The 21245-nt window shown below is 37.3% G+C and overlaps 1 protein-coding gene across 1 annotated transcript in view; it reads left to right on the top strand.

Annotated features, from left to right (window-relative positions):
* PIK3C3 (phosphatidylinositol 3-kinase catalytic subunit type 3) overlaps nucleotides 1–21245 on the top strand; it is an 81667-nt gene that overhangs the window by 6140 nt on the left and 54282 nt on the right. The window contains exons 5-13 of the mRNA XM_075726018.1: nucleotides 3347–3433; nucleotides 4927–5022; nucleotides 11546–11617; nucleotides 12804–12908; nucleotides 13392–13484; nucleotides 15484–15669; nucleotides 16964–17118; nucleotides 18374–18461; nucleotides 19660–19727. Of these exons, the coding sequence (XP_075582133.1) occupies nucleotides 3347–3433; nucleotides 4927–5022; nucleotides 11546–11617; nucleotides 12804–12908; nucleotides 13392–13484; nucleotides 15484–15669; nucleotides 16964–17118; nucleotides 18374–18461; nucleotides 19660–19727 (950 nt within the window). The remainder of the gene's footprint in view (nucleotides 1–3346; nucleotides 3434–4926; nucleotides 5023–11545; nucleotides 11618–12803; nucleotides 12909–13391; nucleotides 13485–15483; nucleotides 15670–16963; nucleotides 17119–18373; nucleotides 18462–19659; nucleotides 19728–21245) is intronic.

Here is a 21245-nt window from a genome sequence, read left to right as displayed (position 1 = left end):
GAAATACAATCAGTGTAGGGAATTTCAGTCTTAAAATAGCTGAGTCTGTTCTAGCCTGTTCTTTCGGCATATGAGAGAGAGGGCTCAAAGCTTCTAAGGAAAAGGAGGGAATTCTCCTTTCACATACCAATTGAGTGTTCTAGTTAACAGCTGATAAAAAGCTAATAACATCACTGCCACCATTCTTCTCTTCTGAAAGCTGTTTTGGGAGATACTAATTTCTGAAAGATGAGAGTGTTTTCACTGGTATTTTGTTGTGTTCATTTACAAAAACATTTTCCTGTCAGATGCTAGCGAAGTGAATAGGGTTTCTGGGTAGTGTGTCTATGAGAGCTTTCATTTGCACAGCTGTTTACGCAGCAGATGAGGTTCTTGTGATGTATCATTCCTCAGTGGCCATTGTTTGAGCACAATAGGCTTCAGTTTTTCTGTGACTTACTCATCAGTTGCTGAATGCCTCCTGATGCTACTGAATGTGAAGGTGTATTTAAATATAGGTATGTGGAGTAGGACTAATTAAATACAAGATTAGTTTGTGTGGACTTTGTTATTCTTGGTTTGGTTTTGGTTTTTTCTGTTTATTGGACAGACTTGTAAGTGTCATGATATTGACTGATGCCTGATACCAGAGGCCAAATTAGAGTCCTCCAGATAATAAGTAACTTTTGAGAAGAGCTCGCTGAAGAACCTTTTCTCCATCTGAAAGATAACTTTTTATTTTCTTGACATGCTTCTGAGTTTGCGTGTGTTTGTATGTGTGTGGTATTATAGGGAATTTGTATAAAATCAGTGACTGGCTGCTGGAGGAGTTGCATTCTTTTATCTTAAATAATTGACACTGTGGCAAGTCTCTCATTTCATCTTGAGTGCCATATGGTTGTGCTCTTACAGAACACATGAACGTTGCTTGTAAAATTGCTACTGATGAAAAAGCCGTGACTTTGTATCCTGGGGGTCATTGTGAATGCAGATTTTTCCTGTACTAAGGAATATTAATGGGAAGAGTGTAGAGTACCTTAGCATGCTCAAATATTAATGACATTAAGATGTTTCTCCCATGAGTGGTATGTTAATTTATTCTACTTAAACAAAAAGTACTCTTAAGTTCTTTTTGATCCATTGATTTCCCTCACACCTTCTGCTGGCTGAATGAAATCGGATAATAACGATGGTGAGATAGTATCTAAAGGGATGCCTCTTATTTAGTAGCATATGATGAATGCTGAAGGGAATGCACTAGCTTCTCTCTTATTTTAAGCTTTAAATATTAACCCAAGAGAACGGTTCTTCATGTGTATTTATATGCCTACAGATCTTCTGGGTCTTGTATGTAGGCCTAACTAGTTGCTGTATTATGACTTCTTTTGTCTCTATAAGAGAGGTTTGCAGGTTTAAGGGCTTAATAATTTTGCTCTAAAACATACAGAATGACTTTTTTCTTTATTCTCTAGTGCAGTGAACAAGAAAATGAACTAAGAATTTGTGACTGAGGTATCTGAATAACATTTTTTTGCTAAGGCTTTGATAAGTGCTATCCTAAATCTGTGTGTCAATGCTGGATGTGAATATGTGGTATTCTGAAAATTTTGATGCATTGGTTTAAGGTAGTGGAAATAAGAGGGCTACCTGGAGTAAGAAAAAAGTTTTTTGTTAGATTAAAAAAAAACAAACTAGGGAGTAATTTAGAAGTGGCTAAAATGGTGGACATGTAAGGGTAAGGAATTTCTTCGTTGCTGAGAATGAGAAGACCTTTTCTGTGAACTAAGTAGGACGTTTGTGAATGCATTAAGTGGTGATGTCCAGCCTGCCTGAAACCATCTTGGGTTACAACCGGTCTGCATGCTGCCGGTTCTCTAGCTTTGGGATATATTACAAAGTCACAGATGAGGCACAGGCAAAGTCTTGTATTATCCTTTTAGTACAGTCCTGGCACACTCTGTCTTTGTAATATCGCTGAGGTAGAATTTGATGAACTGGCTGCAGAATGTAACATAAGATAGCAAAAAAATATTACTATACTGTCCTCCTGTTTACAATCCTGCTGATAAGTTGAAAGAACCCAAAGAGACTGGTGTCTGTGCTTTGGTTATATCCAGCATCCTGAAATGTTATTAAGGATTATACTTTGTCCCCCCATCCCCCACCCTTCCTTTTCCTTTTGTACTGTTAAGTTTCTGAAGTTTATTGAAGGTAATCTGAAGATTAGCTGTCCAAGAGTTTACTGGAGACAAAACAAATGAAAAAAAAGCCCCTACTATATACTGAACAGAGTTAATTAATTCTTAGAAGTTGCAGTGGTCTTCCAGAGTTTGCATCAAAATGTTATTACTTCTGTCAAGCTATACTGTTGTCTAGAGCTTAAAGGAATGTTAGGTGAATAAGCTGCTTTAAGCAAACAATCTCATAGTTGTTATGGGATTATATTTTTGTGTTTCATGGAACAAGTTCAGAACAAAGGGCATCAGATGCTCATGGCTAACTTACTGTTTAGTGCTTCTTGAAATGGCCAGTTCCTAGGAAATCTGGAAATAAGTTTTTTTTTTAAAAAAAAAAAAAAGCAGGATTTTCCTTCCAACTGAATAGCTGTTTGACTGCTTTCTAAATTGTGACTGCTTTTGATTAGTTATTGGCTCTACCAAAGTAAAAGACTATAGTTGATGTTTAATATTGACTGGAAAATTTGAAGCCTCACCTCTAGTAGACTTAGTAGGAACCAAGAATCAGAGAAGCTGAATTAGGTAACATATTTGTGAAATGAGCAAGTATTGGGATTCAGAGCTAAATGTCATGCTTGCTTTCATAAGTAATCTGTCTTAAGATTTAATTCGGATCTTGAGAAGGCGCAGAGGCCATGGTGTGGGCTGTAGTGTATTCCATCTCTTTCTGATGTGAACTGTTCCCAAGAAAACTGAATGAATTGGGAGTTTTGTTTCCTGCTTAGAGGTAGGAAAAGTGTTGCTAGACTGTAACACCAAATTAAACTCTGGGGAGGTGAATAAGAGGGAAGAAACACTGTATGAAACTTAGTAACATACAAAAAATTTATGTGACTTTGGTTAAAAATAGGTTCATATTTTTAATGTGTTAAAAATTCACTGATGATGTGCTTGGAATGTGGTTTTGGTTTCTGCCATGATTGATGTTTTAGATATTAGAATTTATTTTTATGGCATGGCTTAGCTGTTTATGAGGATCTACTCTGTGTGTACTGTACAAGCATTTTTTTCCAGTTCCTTTATTTTTTTTTCCCCTGATTTTATGTTAGTGTCTCTGTAAAATTATGACTTTGATATTCTTTTTCTTGCTCCCAGCAACTTAAATACTATCATTGTCTGTGTTCATGCAGCTCACCAAGTCTCATCGACAAGGTCATATGGTGAAAGTGGACTGGCTGGACAGACTGACCTTTAGAGAAATAGAAATGATCAATGAGGTAGGCCACTGTACATCAGATTTGTAATGGTTTTTTTTGATCTTGCTAATATGGAAACTTTGCTTGCTTAGGAGAGTAACGCAAAGGACTAGTCCTGTTTTTCTTCAACCACTAGTTTACATGATAAAAGGGAAAATAATTTAAGATACCAAAGTTGATTTTACTTTGGCAATCACGAGAATAGAGAGCTATCTTATCAGTTGTCAGCTTCAAGTGAACTTTATCACAGAAGAGACAATTTATTAATAATTTGGCATAGCTTGGAGCAAATACTGCTAGGTATGCCTAACTTAACTCTAGAATTTGCATTGTGATGGGAAGCTTTTTTGGACATACAGGCTGTGCCTTGGTTTTAGACCTGTTCAGCTTTACTGGTTTTGGTTTTGGGTGCTGAGGAAAAACACTTGTAAGATTTGAACGAATATTTAAAAAAATATAAAAACTAAAAACCTGGTAGTTAAATACCTGAATGAGGTGTTAACTCTCATTGAGCAAAATCACCCCAAAGCAGTTAACTGATTATATTAACCTTGCACAACAGAACTCCTTTGTTTTCTGCTTTGCGCTCTGAGATTTTTTTTGTCCTATTTATAATTAGACCTCAGGGAATCAAATTCTTTTTAAACTTAAATTTTTGTTTTTATAAACCCTTATGAATTCTTTTTTTTTTTGAGAACTCAGCCTATCCCTTTCTCCACTCCTCACCCCCCTTTTTCCTTTCCTGTAAAAATAAAGAAAACTAAAAATTCCTGATTCCTAGAGCTGTGCCTTAAATGCAGAACCACTTTGCCTGTGCTGGAAAATCAGTCCATTATTAATGCATGAGACGAACTTGAGTTCTTCATTATTAAAGGGGTTGCTTTTCTTTTTATTAAATATATATTCCTGGTGGTGTTTATGTATAACTTCTTTCTTGCTCCCCACATAGATTTTAAAATTCTAAGCACATTTTCTAGGTAAAGCATTTAAAAATGAATACATAAGGAATCTTCCTCTGAAAGTGAATGAGCTGCAAGTCTAATCTTGTAGTCCAAGTTTAATTTGTCTCTGTCAAGGTTTTATCTGAAACAGTGATTTTTTTTTACTGTTTTCCATTTTTTGACTGACATGCATAATTGTGTGTAATGAGTTAAAAACCAAAACAAAACAAACCCCACATGAAAAACCCAACTGTCAGCTGGTTATTCTTCACTGCCTTTTTGCAGACCTTTAGTCCGCAGTTGCAAGCCACTGATGAAAACAATGTGATTTTTATCTGTTGCAAGTGGATGTTTATCATGAAGTGGGAATGTAAGGAAGTAAGAATGTCAGGAGGAAGGTGATAACGGTTTCAAGTAGGGCTATGAAATGAGTAACTGAATAATTGCTACAACAACTGATAATCTAATTAATCAGTTACAGCATAAAGGAAGTAGGGCAATTGCTGTACTGAGAATGCTGACGATTGATGCACTTCAATATATGATAAACATCGGTGGTGGTTCTCTTCTCAGAGGGAAAAACGAAGTTCTAATTTTATGTACCTGATGATTGAATTCCGTTGCGTCAAGTGTGATGATAAAGAATATGGAATAGTTTACTACGAAAAGGTATGTGCCTTGCAGGCTTTATGGTCGTCTTTAAAAAGCAACATATGCACCTGAAGTGGATAGGCTTTTCTGCTGAGGTGAAATATTCTGCTGCAGGATAGCAGCAGACAGCTGTCAGTGGCAACTGTTTATGTACATACAAATCAAGTAGTATAGATGCAACAAGACTACAGAAGTCAATCATTTGTGTGATAAAGTGCAAGATTACAGAATTTTGTAAGTGTGAGTGATTAAACTTTTTGATTTACGGTTCCTTCGGTTATCCAGCAGTACTTTCAGAGTAGCTGTATGTAAAATTATGTCTTGTATCAGGAAGAAATGTACCTGTATTGTTTGGTAACTGTATAAAAGATAAGTTATCAAAACTTTGCACAGGAGCTCTGCTGGGTTTTCTCTAAAATGAACCAACACAGAAGTTTAGTCTTTCATGCAGAAAATGCTGTTGAAGTCAATTAAGTAAAAGACTTGGATTGGAATGTCTTGCCTCTTTTCCTTCTGTTTACAAAACAGTTCTCCAAAGCAGTGCCTTCGGTGTTCTTTTTTTTTTTATGAGTTCAAATTTAATGGAACAAAGGATTAACAGACATCAGCGCTTAACATGAGCTTAACAGACATCAGCGTGGCATTGGAAGGCATTATCAGTACTTTTATGGACCTGTGTATTCTGGGAAGACCCACTGAAATAGAAAAAGCAGTGTATCTGTAATCTGGTTTCAAAAAAATTTGTCAGTAGCTGCCTCTTAAAATTTTCAGCATGTTTAGTTTCCTAAGAAGTCAGAAAAGTTACTGAGTAATGCAGTTTTATGGGAAAGAGAAAGAAGGTAGAAAGACTGAAGTCCTTTTTCAGATCAGAGGCACTAACTTGAAGCAGTGTCTATTCTGAGAATTTAAAAATTCTGTAATTCAGTATACAAAATGTTAATACAATGGAAAATAGATTACAAGTATTTCTATGTATGTGACATTACTGGTTGATCTGGACAGGAGACTGTGATCTAACTTAAGATTCTTGAAGAAGGTAGTGAAAAATATAGTAATAAATTGCAAAAAGCAGGATTCCACAAAAAAAATTTTGAGAAGGCACAGATCAGAATGTGTCAACTGTATGATCTGTTGCAACTTAAAGCTTGTGAATGTTTGAAAAAAGAACTGTTTAAATGCTGTTAATCTAGCCCTTTGAATTAAGGTGTTACTGAGTATCTGAAACTATTATCAACAGTAGTCTTAGAATTTATTTTAACAGAGATGCCACTATAGAAGAAGCTCTTAACGTTGTTTTTCAAATTGCTGTAGTCATAACAAAAATGAGTGTCTGTTAAAGAAATTTTCTAAGCCCTTGTAAGAGCTGCGTCTTGCAGACGTGATATAAAAATAATGTATGTGGATGTCTGTGCTCTGTCCACATATCCCATGTAGTGGTAGCTGCCTTTGTAATGCTTCTGGAGGAAATAGCAGTTCCACTTGTCACTTAGCATCTCCTCCCACAGTCTGAGGCAATTATGTCGGGTGTGTTGGGGTGGGGGTTCCTGGGGTTTGGGTTTTTTTTGTTTTGGTTTGGTTTTTTGTTTGTTTGATTTTTAGGGGGGATTGTTTGTTTGTGGTTTGTTTTTTTGTGGGTTTTTTTGGGGTGTGGGTTTGTTTCGGGTTGGGTTTTTTTAGTTTGGGGTTTTTGGTGGTGTGGTTTGTTTTTTGGTTTTGTGTGTTGTTTTTTTTTTATTATTTTTTTGGTGAATTTTGGTAATTTAGGTGAAACTGTGACTTAGGCAGATGTCTAGGTTAGGTCTCTAGCATTTCTTTTTGTGGACTGTAGTTGACATTGAGACCACTCCCCACCTTTCCAAGTCTTTTTGCCTTTAGAATATCTTGTTTTATAGTGCTTCTAAACACCACTCTACAATAGCTGGTTCTAGGGTCACCTTACTATTACAAAACTCCCTTGTGTTACAAATCAGAATAAAACCTACAGTGTGTCAGATTCATCCATGAAACAAAATAAAGGTATTTACTTCTGTGGAAATCAAGGAAATTTTTTCTGGAGAACATAATAGAATATGATCAAAATATTGAAACATTTTACTAACCATTAGCTTTTTACATTAGAATGTGCTGTACTTTCCACAGGTGCAAACTTTTGAGCATGGCTACTGTGCAGCTTTGTGTCCTCTTGGCTCTTTCATTTTTTAGGACTGTCACATTCAACTATAAAATGATTTCTCTCCCTCACCTCCAGAAACCTACCATTATAGATAAATTATTCCTGATTTACACACACAACTTTTTTGTTATCATTATGGTTTTACAGATGTGTGAGATGCAGGAAAGAAGATTCAGACTTCAAGCATGCATCTTTTAACAAGTGTTTCTGAAGCATATTAAAAGTGCGTGGAACAAAATCACTATGAATTGGCTGCTCCTGTGGAAATAAAGTAATTGAATGTGTAATAGTACATATTAAAGCTATAACTAACTGCAGTTGGAGGGATTTGTTGTTATGAAGTAGCTTTTCAACAAGTTCTTGACCCTTTTCTGGCAGTAGGTAACAGTACATAAATTAGTGCCTGTCTTCTCAGTTTTGTCGTGCTTCCAATTACAGTGTGCAGTATACATATCCGGCATCACCAATCCAGTATATCGAGTCTAATGAAAGTAGGTTCTGTTGTCACCTGCCTGTGACTGATAGTCGAAGTGGAGATTACTTGTCACAGTTTTGTTGATAAATTTGTTTTCAAGTGTTTACGAAGAACTAGCCTGTTAAACAGTGGCTGATAGAATTTGAGATTCTTTGACTCAACATTCAATTACAATGAAGTGAAGTAGCAGTGGCTCTTTCCATATTCCCTGAACTTAATTTTAATACAGCATTCAAGGTGTGAAGGATAGCAGTCTGCTAGTAACGAGAGCATCACTTCTGATTCTCCATTTAGGCAAAAATTCAGTGTGACTTTCAAGTGCAAGTAACACCAGCGTTTATCATTAATGTGTTTTTGTGCAGGTTTCAAGTGAAACCTTTGTTTGAGTAGATAAATTGATTGCACTGCTGTATCCAGTTTATTTTAAAAAAGTAGTGTGATTATCAGAGCCTTTTTCATGGCTTGAAAGAAAGAAAAAGTAGTGTCTAGAGCACTGGGTGTTCATTTACTTTTTGTGGGGGAGAAGTTGGATCCCATTGGTGTTACTTGATGTTTTGACTAAAGAGTAAGATAAATAGAACCTCCTCATCTATTGATGTTGTGAAACTGATTTTCAGGAAAGTGCAGAAGAACCTTGCTGGTTCAGAAAATTCTGCATATTTTGCTGACTTTCTTAAATGGGCTCTAATATGAAGTCGCACGCACTGACCTTAATGTAAATACCTCTAAAGCTCTTGTAGCGTAGTAGTTTAAAGCAAGTTAATGCTGTTTAATATTGACATTACTTTTGTTTCCCAGTGGCAAAATAGCAGGTCATGTCATGTTCTGGCTGTGCTAGCAAGTAATGCGGCCAAGAGGAGCAGATTTACAGAGTGAAGGTGTTGCTGAAGGCCCGATGTCGGCACTGTGTGCTTACGCTTGGGACTGGCTTCAATCAAGTCCCATGGGCTGAATGACTGTTGGCAGCTGGAGGGTGTTAGGTATTTCTAAAACCTCCATGATACGAAGCAAAGCTCGCTACATGGGGATGGTCAGGAGAGACACGTCAAAAGCATGCCCCTGACCAAATTAAAATGCTAATGTAGAGTTGATCCTCAGGCATTGGTACGGTTTTGTAAGTTTGTATGGTCAGGGTCACAGGGATCCATGTGATGCTCTCCAAATGGGAGAAAATTAGAGCCGTGTGTTAATCTAATTGGAAGGCAAAGTTAAACAGCGGACATCCTTCACGGTCAAACTAATGGCCCTGTGCCTTCTTGAGGTTTGTTCTGAAAATGTTAACTCCTGACACAGTAACTTGTCCCACGAATACTTTGGCAAAACACGGTTTCATAGCAAGTTTTGGTTGAAGCTTAAGGCTTTGTTCTAAAACACAATGGAAATAAAGTTTTCCTAGTGCTTGAACTGAATAACTAGAGCTTTTCAGCTTGGCTCTGCAGCATAATCTAGCTGCATTTGAGAAGAGGAGTTTACAGAAGAGCCATTATAATATTTCTTTCGGAAGGTTTAAAAAGACACATGTCAGCAATGAGTTTAGAAAGCATTCTTTTAACACTAGTTTTGGAAAAAGTCCCCAGGCTTGGTTTTAAAGTGTGTTTATAAATATTTTGACATTAGTCACTGGAAGGCTTTATGCGGTTTTTTTATTTTAGTTTTGTAAGTAAGCAGATTTTAGGCAATTGTGCTTTTGTTATTCTCATCCTAGTAAGTTCTGAGTTGGTAATAGCTGTCATAGGCTTTTGATTGTGCGGTGGGTGCTCCATTTTTACCAGCCTAAAAGCTTTGTCAGGCTTTCCTTTTACAGCTATTTTACCTGAATGTTTTCACTGAGAGAAAAGTGTAGTAGTATGGGTGTTATTACTGCTTGTCCCTAGAGAATCCACATGGAATATTGATGTTATAAATGCTTCAGTAGGAGTTCGAACATTATGAGTTGCTAGTGAATCCAGTCCTGTTTCAAGTTTTCCTGCAGCGCTTTGGTGTGAAGGGCCTGAACGGAGTGGAAACTTGGAATTGGGGCATTGGTAACCCTTTGTTGTTTTATAAAGGTCCAGTCAGATTGCAGCCTTAGTATGGTTTTGATTAGGAAGATAACCAGTTAGTAGAAATCGATCTGTCATCTCTTGTTGTCAGATGTTTTTATTTTCAGAAGGATTCCCCCCGAACCCCCACCAATTTCATCGTGTTTTTACGTAATTTGACTTTGTAAAACTAACATGACATCATGATCTGAAAGTTCTGTCTGATGAGATGGCAAACACGAGTACCACATGATCTGATCTGATCTGTCGGCGTGGCTCCGACTCAGTTCAGTCTACTCTTATAGTGACGCAGTAGTATTTTGTTATAATAGAACTGCTCTAGAAATACTATTAATTCTATACAATGAGGTTAAAGCTAAGTTAATCATTTAGGCAGTATGGTTTTAAAACAGAGAAACTGGAAGCAAATGTCCTCTTTGTCCTCCTCAGTGTTTGCGTGTGTTCTTTTTGTAAAGACTAATGAGAAAAGCAATACTGCTCATGTTCTGGGATCATCATCAGCCACAGCCAGATTGTATGTGTATTTCCCTTAACTAGGAAGGAAGTGTGTGTAGTTACTGTTGTTATTTTGACTGTAAAATTGTTACTTCAGAAAGACATAGGATGCTAATAAATGTAACAGAAGTTACATTACAGTCTTGCTGAATGTGCATTTTAATAAGAGATCTTTTACTGTAGTCAGCAAGACAAAATTTATGTAGCTGAAAAAAAAATTCTCCTGAAATGTTAATGGCAATTTTAACTCCTGTGTCTCGTTGGTGACTCATTTTTCCTCCTCGCTTCTTTGAAAGTTACCTCTGAAAAGTATAAAAGCAAAGCCATCCCCAGAGTCATATGTGATTGTAAAAGCGGGAGGAAAGAAAAAAAAAGAGGGTGGGGGCAGAAGCAAACCTGAGCAAGTTATCTCAAAACTTAGATTACGGAGGGAAACATTGATATGTTAAAAAACCCAACTTTATTCTGAGCTAAAATTTACTCCAAAATAAATGAGAACAAACTAAGTATAAATATAGCATAGCACATATGCTGGCATTGTCTTATTTTTTCTGTTTTACTGTTTTATACTGTCTTTTAAATGAAATGTTCTTCTGTAGATTGTGTCAGTTAATGCTTAGTTACCCTTCTAAGGTAAAAAAAACCCAAAACTGAAGTGCTGGGTGTGACTGGAAGAGGGAAACAGAGTTGCTGTTTCTGTCATGTGGAGGCAGGCTTTGTATTTTTTCCTTCTGCCTTGTTCAAACAGTGAAACTTTTAACTACTTTCCCTTATTTATACAGCAGCAGGCTAGACTCCCTCAAGGAGAACTAGCAGGCTCCTGTCGTACTGCTCCATGGCATGAGCTTCTAGAAGAGACTGTCACACTCCAGGTGGAACCTGTGATAGACAGGCACACGTAGATCTTCCTAAATTCATCTGTTTTCAGAGAGCCTGTATCTTGAACTATTAGGAGATATTTTCTGCGACATGGTTGTTATTTCTAGGACATTATTTGTTTTCAATGGAAATATGGACCCTGTTTTGGTTTCTTTTTGTGCTTCCAGAGGACACATGTAATGGTAACGGCAAATTTCTCCACTTGCCTGTGTACCAGGCATAGTAGTGAGTTGCCAGGCTACGTCTCCTCAGATGAACTTTCATCTGTCTTGCCACCTTGTTTATCATCTGGCAAAAACTAACAAGAAAAATAATCCATTTCTTATTTTCTGTTTTCCCCTTTATAACTATCAGAAGTCAGCAAGGTGCGGTTGCATCATTCTTTCACTGTAGTGTAATTCACAATACATTAATATGACATGTTGTTTTTTTCCTAAAACTTGAGATGTAATATGCTTTTAACTTTTTGTCATTCAGGATGGTGATGAGTCATCTCCAATTTTAACAAGTTCTGAAATTGTTAAGATTCCAGATCCCCAGATGTCTATGGTAAGCAATGCTCCACGTAATGCAATCTGTATTACAGTAGTTTTGTTGACGTTTTCATAAATGGAGATGAAAGCTTGCCTATATTGCTGCCTTCAATATTTTAAAATTCCAGTGGAAAGGTGTATTTGACCAGTTGAGAAGTATCGCTGGATTTGACTTTTTCTAATCTTTTTTTTTTTTTTTCCTGCTAGATTAAAATACAAGAATTGATTTAATGCTTATGTTCATCTCCTCCTTTCCATACCTAATGTGCTTGCTTCTGAGGTGTAGGAAAGCAGAGAAAAGGGGGATTGTTGGAAAAAGAGGTCAGAGGGTGGGAATATAAGGTAAGAGGGAGCTGAAGAACAGAAATTTAGTGGAAGGTGCAGTAACTCTTGGTCACTTTGTCTGTTAAAATATTTTCTTCCTACACTCTCTTGTATGTTGTCTTTCATGTAGACAGTGCCTAAGTACAGTTCTAGAAAAGATTTCCATTATTGTGGATGCCAATTCAGTGGGACTGGTATTGGCAGCTTTGGGAACCTTAATGTAAGTGGGCTTCTACTGGCAACACTGTTTGAGCACTGTGTAATCTAACACTGCAAGAGCAAGTCTGACTGCTGAAAACTGCCTTGGCTGCTGAAATCTCGTTGGCACTGCGGCTCCTATTGTGGCTCCTACTGTTGCTAACATGGTATTAACAGTGGGAAAACTTTTTGAGAAGTTTTTCTTGCATACAAAGCTTTATACTGCAAATGTCCTAAAAATGTTTATAAAGCAGCTAGCACGTTTGAGTGCTGTCTAAATCACAGACGTGTTGACTGAAGCGCTTGCATTTCGCAGCAATTCACCAAAAGGCAAGATAGGGTTTGTAAATTGTGTGAAGTAAAAATCACAGACGTGTTGACTGAAGCGCTTGCATTTCGCAGCAATTCACCAAAAGGCAAGATAGGGTTTGTAAATTGTGTGAAGTAAAAAAACCAAACAAAAACCTCAGAATCCCCAACAACCCTCCACATATTATTGAAGGAGTTTCTTCTAAAACAACAACAAAAAAATCCAGAAGACGCTGTAGTTTTAGATGTGAATTTTAATTGTCATGCATTATTCAAGATCTTGGCGAGTCTTTGCTAGATGGTTTCATTTCAGTAGTAATTTTCTCTGTATTTTAGATACTTATAAATACTGACTTACCCTCTGCATTTAGGAGAACTTAGTAGAAAGCAAACATCACAAGCTTGCTCGAAGTTTAAGAAGTGGACCTTCTGATCATGATCTGAAGCCTAATGCAGCTACGCGAGATCAGCTTAATGTAAGTCAGTCCTATGATGGCTAAATTCAATTTTATTAGGTAGCTTGGTATTAATATGTGGTGACAATTTAAGGACAGTACACTTCATTTCAGTTTAAAGAAAGCAATTAATGAAGAAATGTTAAGTGCTTCTTACAAGTGGTTAGTTAGATGAGTCCAACTCGGAAGGCAGCAGAAGGTACTTGCTCATTTTTTTTGTAAAAGAGTTTTGGGGGGATAAGAATGCGTATTGTGCACATATCCTGTAGGCGTTAATGGTAGTCTTAAAGTAACTGTATGTTTGCCTGTGCTGCCAGTTCAATCAACCACATAACTGAGGAGCATCACCATGATAGCATGAGAACTTTGTGTTGTTGGAAAGCTTTTTTTTTTTCCCTAGCTATTTTGTGTTGTCAGTGTTTTGCTTTGTCAGTGTAGTCTGTTATCTTGTTGATTATGCTTGTTCATGTTTTTAAACTCATTTTCTGACTGTGTGTCTAATAGATCATAGTGAGTTATCCACCAACAAAGCAGCTAACGTACGAGGAACAGGATCTAGTTTGGAAATTCCGATATTACCTTACTAATCAGGAGAAGGTAAGTTGAATGATTTGAGAGGATACTTATTAATGCAAGAGGTGCTTCATCTGGCACCCATTCTACGATGTTCTGTCCTCGCAGAGATACAGAGCTTCAGTGTCTTAAAAGCCAGTCAATATTATTTTAACTTTTTCTACAACGTTACTGATTTAAAAATTGGTGACTAAATTTCCCTCTTAAATCATATTAACTGGCTGTTACTACAGCAGTCTTTCTACGAGTGCTGACTGTCAGCCTAAAATACCAGTGTTGCCAATTTTGTCTTCAGCAAGGAAAGAATTATTAAAGAGGAGCTTCTTCGCCCCTTCTAGACAAGGGTTAGCATTACCAGAATAAGTAGCAGCACACCAAAAGCCCAAAGCAAATTAAATAACTAAATAATTCCCCAGCAGTGCATATTTTTTATGTAGTGGTAATTGTGGTAGAGCAGTAACCATTGACTTTACATTTTACTTAAAAGATAACCCAGCTGCATTTTTTTTAGGACATACTAAAACAATCCAGTATTGTATTGTCACTGACATCAGTAAGGTTCCTCAGGTCTGTGCTTATGTAAATATAGTCTGAATCTAGTTCTACTGTGACATGAAACATTAGTTTCACAGTATCCTTCTGGACAAGCTGCCCGGCTGTGGGATGAGCAGCTTCATGGTGTGCTGGGTGACGCACTGGCTGAAGGTCAGAGGGTTGTAGTGAATGAGGCTACATCTGGCTGGTGACCAGTCACCAGTGGTGTTCTTCAGGGTTCTGTCCTAGGGCCAGTTCTGTTCAATATAATTATCAATGATCTGGGTGCAGGAGTCGAATGCACCATTAGCACGTTTACCTATGATACCAAACTGGGAGGTGCTGTTGACTCTCTTGAGGGACAAGAGGCCTTGCAGAGGGATCTAGATAGATTGAAGCATTGGGCAATGATCAATGGGGTGAAATTTTACAAGTTGAAATGCCGGATTCTGCACATAGGATGGAGTAACGCTGGGCACGTGGTTTAGTGGGCATGGTGGTGTTGGGCTGATGATTGGAATGATGATCTTAGAGGTCCTTTCCAATCTTAATGATTCCTAGTTTTTACTTTCATTATAAATAATCCAGCCACCAAGCGAGGAAACATGAAATTGCTGCTCTACCCTTAATTGGTTTAGCGGTGGACTTGGTAATGTTAGGTTAATGGTTGGACTGGATGATCTTAAAGGTCTTTTCCAACCTAAATGATTCCATGATTCTAAGTATAGATTGGGAGAGGAGTGGCTGGAGAGCAGCCCTGCAGAAAGGGATCTGGGGGTGCTGGTCGACAGCAGGCTCCACATGAGTCAGCAGTGTGCCCTGGCAGCCAAGAGGGCAAACTGCATCCTGGGGTGCAGCAAACAAAGCATGACCAGCCGGTCAAAAGAGGTGGTTATCCTGTTATATTCCGTATTGGTACGACCTCACCTTGAATACTGTGTGCAGTTCTGGGCCCCACAATTTAAGAAGGATGTGGAGGTCCTTGAATGTGTCCGGAAGAAGGCAACAAAGCTGGTGAAAGGGCTGAAAGGCATGTCCTAAGGAGTGGCTAAGGATTTTGGGTTTGTCTACTTTGGAGAAAAGGAGGCTGAGGGGGGACCTCATTGCTCTCTACAGCTTCCTGAGGAGGGGAAGTGGAGAGAGAGGTGCTGATCTCTTCTCCCTGGTATCCAGTGATAAGATGCGTGGGAATGGTTCAAAGCCGCACCAGAGGAGGTTTAGACTGGACATTAGGAATTCTTTACCGAGAGGGTGGTCAAACACTGGAACAGGCTTCCTAGAGATGCCCCAAGCCTGTCAGTGTTTAAGAGGCATTTGGACAATGCTGTTAACAACATGCTTTAACTTTTGGTCAGCCCTGAAGTGGTCAGACAGTTGGACTAGATGATTGTTGTAGGTCCCTTCCAAATGAAATAGTCCATATTCTATTCTAAATAATTTGTTTAGCTTGGCTTTTCACTGATGAATTGCCCAATCTCTGTCTGTTTAGGCCTTGACAAAATTCTTAAAATGTGTCAACTGGGACCTACCACAAGAGGCAAAGCAAGCACTGGAGCTGCTGGGCAAGTGGAAGCCCATGGATGTGGAAGACTCTCTAGAACTTCTCTCGTCTCACTTCACCAACCCAACGGTTCGCCGCTATGCTGTCGCCAGGCTTCAGCAGGCTGATGATGAGGTATTCATTGGTCTGTGGGTACATGTGAAAGTCAGCTGGTCTCAGGATTTTTAGTCTCATTGAGTACTTGGAAGATTTGCTACTTTTTAAGTCATTTAAATGAATAATAGTGATGGAAAACTTAAAAAAAAAAAAAAAAAAGAATTCACTGAATTCACTGTGATGCTATTTACTGTAAACTCTTCATGGAGCAAGGCCTTCATATTAGTAAATGTCACTCGCTGATAATTGTCTTAGTATGAACAACCAGTGATAGCTGTCTTTGTCAGACAAGGTGAAACAACCATATGTTCTCCCCAGAAACCAGTGATAAATTTTGAATGTTAACCTGCATAGAAGCGCTCTAAACTTAAATAGTCTACTAAAAGATTTCCAACAAATCCACCTCGTAAATTGAAGCAGTATATCTTCATACTCTTTTGCTAAAGGAAGTGAGTAGAAAAGCATCTGTGGAGATAAGGTGCTTCTAATTGTATACTGATTAGAACACGATGAGCTGTGATTTGTGAGTGGAAACCACTTAATAGGTGCTAATCTGTTAAATTTTAATTATTTATATATTTTATTTTGACAGTAAAAAAAAATACTTTGAATATATTATCATAACTCTTGAATCCTTGGCAATCAGTAGAGTTTAAAATAAGGAGCATAAATGTATCCAATTTTTGCAAGCCCACTTCAGTAGCCAAGGTCATACTGCTTTGACTTTAAAAACGTACCTGTTATGAAACATTTGAAGGCAGCTAAACAGAGCAAGTTGATTAGTAGAGGGGGAAAAAATTCATTATAAGCAGCAAGTGATTAATATTCTATTCTTCAATCTAAAATAGATCAGTTACGTGGTTTTTGTGGATCCCCAGCTACACAAGGGATCAAAAAAAAAAAGAGAATCTGAATTCCTGCTACCATGGTCCAGATTTTATGCTTGAATTTTCTTCTTGGGAGCCACAAACTGAAAGGTTTATTTTGTGGATGCTGGAAGCAAGTAGGGCAGCTTAATGAGAGAGAACTTTAAAGTAGTAATTGCACTTAAATATTTTACTCAGCACTTACTACCTTTGAGTAACAAAAATTTAGTAGCATGATAACTCGGTATCTTTTGGGAGTCAAACTCCATCCTACACCAGTTTTTCTATTGTATATTGCTTGCTAGGGAGACCCCAATTTCCATTTCCTGATAGGTCACTAAACTGTGACTAAGTTTTTTCTATAAATCAGAATTTTGAAAACATACGGATTCCTAGTCAGCTTTGACTGACCACCTCAATTCCTTTTCATTTTTTTCCTTCGTGAGGATTTGCTGATGTACCTGCTACAGTTAGTCCAGGCATTGAAATACGAAAACTTTGATGACATAAAGAATGGACTGGAACCTAGCAAGAGGGACAGTCAAGGTTCAATGTCAGAAAGCATGACAACTTCTGGAACTAATGGTGCAGAAATAGACAGGTAAGAAGCTTGGATTTCCAGTAGAAAAGCAGAAACACTTAACAATGTAAGCCCTCAAATTCTTCCTCCTTTTTATATTCAACATCCTCTTTTATAATCTGAAGTGGTGACATTAAAAAAATCTAACCCCTGAGCTTTCACAGAATGCATTTCCTGACTACAGATATCTTACAGAGCAAAGATTCTTAATCTCGAAGTTGTGACCTTTGACCTTACTGCATGAAAGGAAGACAGCTTCTGGAGAGCAGGAGAAACAGTGGCATTGCTTCTTTCTGTCCTTGCAAAAGTTAGGATGTCTTTAATGACGTTGTTGTATGAGGCTCAGCTTCCCACTTCCATCGAAGAATATGGATCTAAAAGTCCAATCAGTCTGAAATGGAAGGAAATGTCTTCCTGATCCTGCACAAGAAGGTGTAGGGAGAGTCCAGTGAATGTAAAGGAGCTGGGGGAGCACACTTTCTGTTCTTGCAGGAATCCAAAAGAAAGGCTGAAACATATCTAATTGATATGGTATTAAGCAAGGTGCAAACAAACCTAGTTAACTGAAGTCTCCTGTGAATGTTTAACAGAAATTTTTAGGATTTTTAGTCTTAAGCTTCAGTGTCTAATCACTTGTGTCAGCAGGGTATACTTTTCGTGTTACAAGAATTCTGCTTTTCATTGATCTTGCTGCTAAGCTGTAAAGTGGGTGTCCTGGGATATATGGTGTATTCTGAGGCTGCAGTGACACTTAAACATTAGTAGAGTTGTTTGATTACTTCCTTTCAGGTAAATTTACTGTCTGATAATTTTGCTTTGCAAGCATTGGCTTTGTCTGCTCTGTTGTGTGTAATTGCATTCCAGAGACAAGTGCTTGCAGGTGTTGTGTATTAGCAATTTCATCTTAAGAACATTTAAAAAAAAGCTTATCCTGAAAATGTGTATTTGCTAAATTCCCATCTATGTCTGCTTATTTTTTATGGAAGATGAAACAAAATGCTAAGTTTGATGTAAGTGAACGTCCTTCACAGCCATAAACTATGTAGCTATCCAGGCACAGATTTTTGCTGTTTTCAGGAACTGCAGCTGTCAAAGTTGCTGTTCATGCAGTTTGTTCTGAAACAGGGTTGAGATACTGTCTTCAAAGATACTTCTATTCCAGTTTGCTGAACTTGTTATGCTGTGGGAGTGAAATGCATTGCTATTTCCATGCGTGCCCCCTGCTCCCCATGCAAGAACTTTGAATCGTGCCAATTACATGCTTTCCTTTATGTAGTTCCCAGATCATGAGTCCTATTCCACCTGTTTCCTCACCACCTCTTACTTCTAAGACAAAGGAGCTTGCAGACAATGAAAACCTTGATGTAAGTCAAATGCTTTACCTTGTATTTTTGATACTTTAGGCTTTTTAGTGACCTAGTACTGGTTTTACTTTTTGTTTGTGAGTATTTGAATCTTTCTACTGTATCTTACCGAATACTTGAAGTGCTCAAAAAATTAAATGCTAAAAAATAGCAATAGCTTAACTGAATTTTCTTTTTACAGGACATCTGTTTATGTACATGGTTACAGTATTCAAAATTGGGGGACTGGGCATTGAATTCTTCATGAAATTAAAGTATTTTAAAGGAGAGAATTACTGCAAAGGGTATCGCATGCTGATGAGATAATGACCGATTGCATGGGTTTGAGGTGTTCTAAAGCAAGTTTTTCAATGGAAAACGGTTATCCAAATGTTTTAACCTCTGCAGTCTGTTCTTCCCATAGCTGTGTTCTTTGGTGTGGGTGTCATCTTTTTGGACCTAAGTGAGACACTGTTGATTTACATCTGCCAAGGATTATACTCAATTTATATCACAAGTAGAAGAGTAGTAAAAATGGGACTGGAGGGAGAGATAAAAGTTAAAGACAGTTTGAGGGAACCCAGTTTTAATCTGATGTGCAGTTAATTGGTCTTTGAACTGAAGATCCATTCCCTGTTGCAAATCTTTCTTTTTGGGTCTCGTTACTACACAGAAAATAAGCCTCAAATTGAGTGTATCAGTAAATATACACAGATTTCTTGTTAGTTGGGATATTAAACCTTGAAAAGGCAGCTAAATGCTGTGTATTGTCTACATATTTTTTTTTTCTTTATGTTAAAATGTAGAACATAATAATGAGTTTTAGATCTTCTGGATGCAAAACAGGGTAGCAAATCCCTTCCAGGGTTGAGTCTTACAGCAAGGGATAATTGCATAGGAGGAAAGTGTGATATATTGTAAACAGAAACTTTACATTAAAGGTTTACTGTTGGGGAACATCATGTACTTTTGATGTGTTGGTAAATATATTACTGTAGTAGCAGACCTTTTTTTACTTGTAGTGTTGTTGCTGGATTTGGAGTAATAGTAAAACAAACACTATTTAAATATTAGGTTGGATTGGATTCAGATTTTGGAAGGGAATGTATCTCTCAAAACTCCCTGCAATTATTTGGGGTTTTTCCTTAACTTCATCTCTCTCTCAGGTGCTTAGACTTTTTCATAACTTAATTTTACTTTTTTTTTAAATCCCTTCCAGCAAGACCTTTGCACTTTCTTGATTTCACGAGCATGCAAAAATTCCACGTTGGCAAACTACTTATACTGGTATGTTAGAAACTATTTATTCATACTCTATCAATGTCCAATTGGAATCAAAGCTAATGCCCAGAAGGATGCACAGCAAAAGATGACTCGTCTCGAGAATCTCAATTTGTCAGGATGAATTAGTAGATTTAAACCAAAATGCATTCGAACAGAATAATTAGTAAAAGGAGGGTGCTGGTTTTTCAAATGCACAGATGTGCTTTACTGTTAGACAAAGGAAGGTGGTTTGCAGGGCATTAAGTACAGGGTTTTTTTTTAAAAAAAAAAGACTATAGTTTGCAAGTTGTCATCAATTTGTTTATGGTGGTGGGAAGGAGATAAAGTTCATCTTCTGCTCTGCTTTTCTGTTTGGTTTGTGTTTATAGTTTTTGACAATGTTGGCTAGAATATTAAGGTTACGCACTTTAGTATTAGTCAAGAGTGTACTTCATGATGGTTCATAAAGCACTAATTTTTTTGTGCTAACCTAATTATTTTTTAGATTCCATTTGTGGTTATGCTATGAGCACAAACAAAATGTCATTGCAGATATGTGCTTTCTTAAGGCGGAACTTTATTTGTGAATAGTTCATCTAGATAGTGGAGAGGTAAGATTACTCAGCTAAGGATCTTGTCTCACTTTAGTGGTTTAAGAATTAAATTAGATGCCTTAAACTAGTCATCTGCGTGCCTTCTGAGTAAGCATTTGCAGATAGAATTATCTCATTTGAAGAAAGCTGAGGTGAATAGAACTGTACTCTGTGAAAGTATGTGTGTATATGTGTATATATTAATGTGTATGTATATACAACACATAGAGCTATTTACTGGTATATGGACATGTATTTTAAAATAGAGATCTTAGATGCCTTTTACATGGCTAAACTGAAGTAAAATGATTCTCATTTGTATCCTTTGTAGAGGTATCTAATAGTTAAAAATACTAATACACATCATATGTTAATGTGCTATGAATATTAACCACAAATAAGCTGTGAGTTAGGAACAATGTGATATGTGATGTAAACCTACTGAACTGTTCTTATAAAACCCTTATAACAATCCTAATCTACTCTGACAGTGACTCCGTTTGTAAATAGCTTTTTGTTTTATTATTTCATTGTTTTTCAGTAGCTTAAATTTAAAGTATATGTGTGTATGACTGAACAGTTTCTTAGTGTACATAGTTCTGTTGCAGTGGCCAAAGATAATGGTTGGCTTCAGAAAAAAGTGCCATTAAATTTAAATTATTAAAATAATTGCAGGCCTAATTGATGTGGGTAGAAGCCAAATGCTTGACCTAATCAAATATTCTTCATTTAAGATAAATGATAGTAGGTTAGCTTATTTCTGTCACATGCATAGAAACTGTGCACTTACATTTCAGCAACATCTCAGACATTCAGTCTACAGAAAGTTCAAAGCATCCAGTACTCTGAAGTTTGTCTTACAACCAAAAAAACCCCCAAAAACCCAAACAAAAAAACTCAGTCAATTTATTCTTTGTTTTCTTTCCAGACATCTCAATTTCTCAGTGAC

Source organism: Pelecanus crispus, chromosome Z, assembly GCF_030463565.1.
Source record: "Pelecanus crispus isolate bPelCri1 chromosome Z, bPelCri1.pri, whole genome shotgun sequence".
In the NCBI taxonomy this organism is placed as follows: domain Eukaryota; kingdom Metazoa; phylum Chordata; class Aves; order Pelecaniformes; family Pelecanidae; genus Pelecanus; species Pelecanus crispus.
This window is presented reverse-complemented; position numbering and strand designations above follow the sequence as displayed.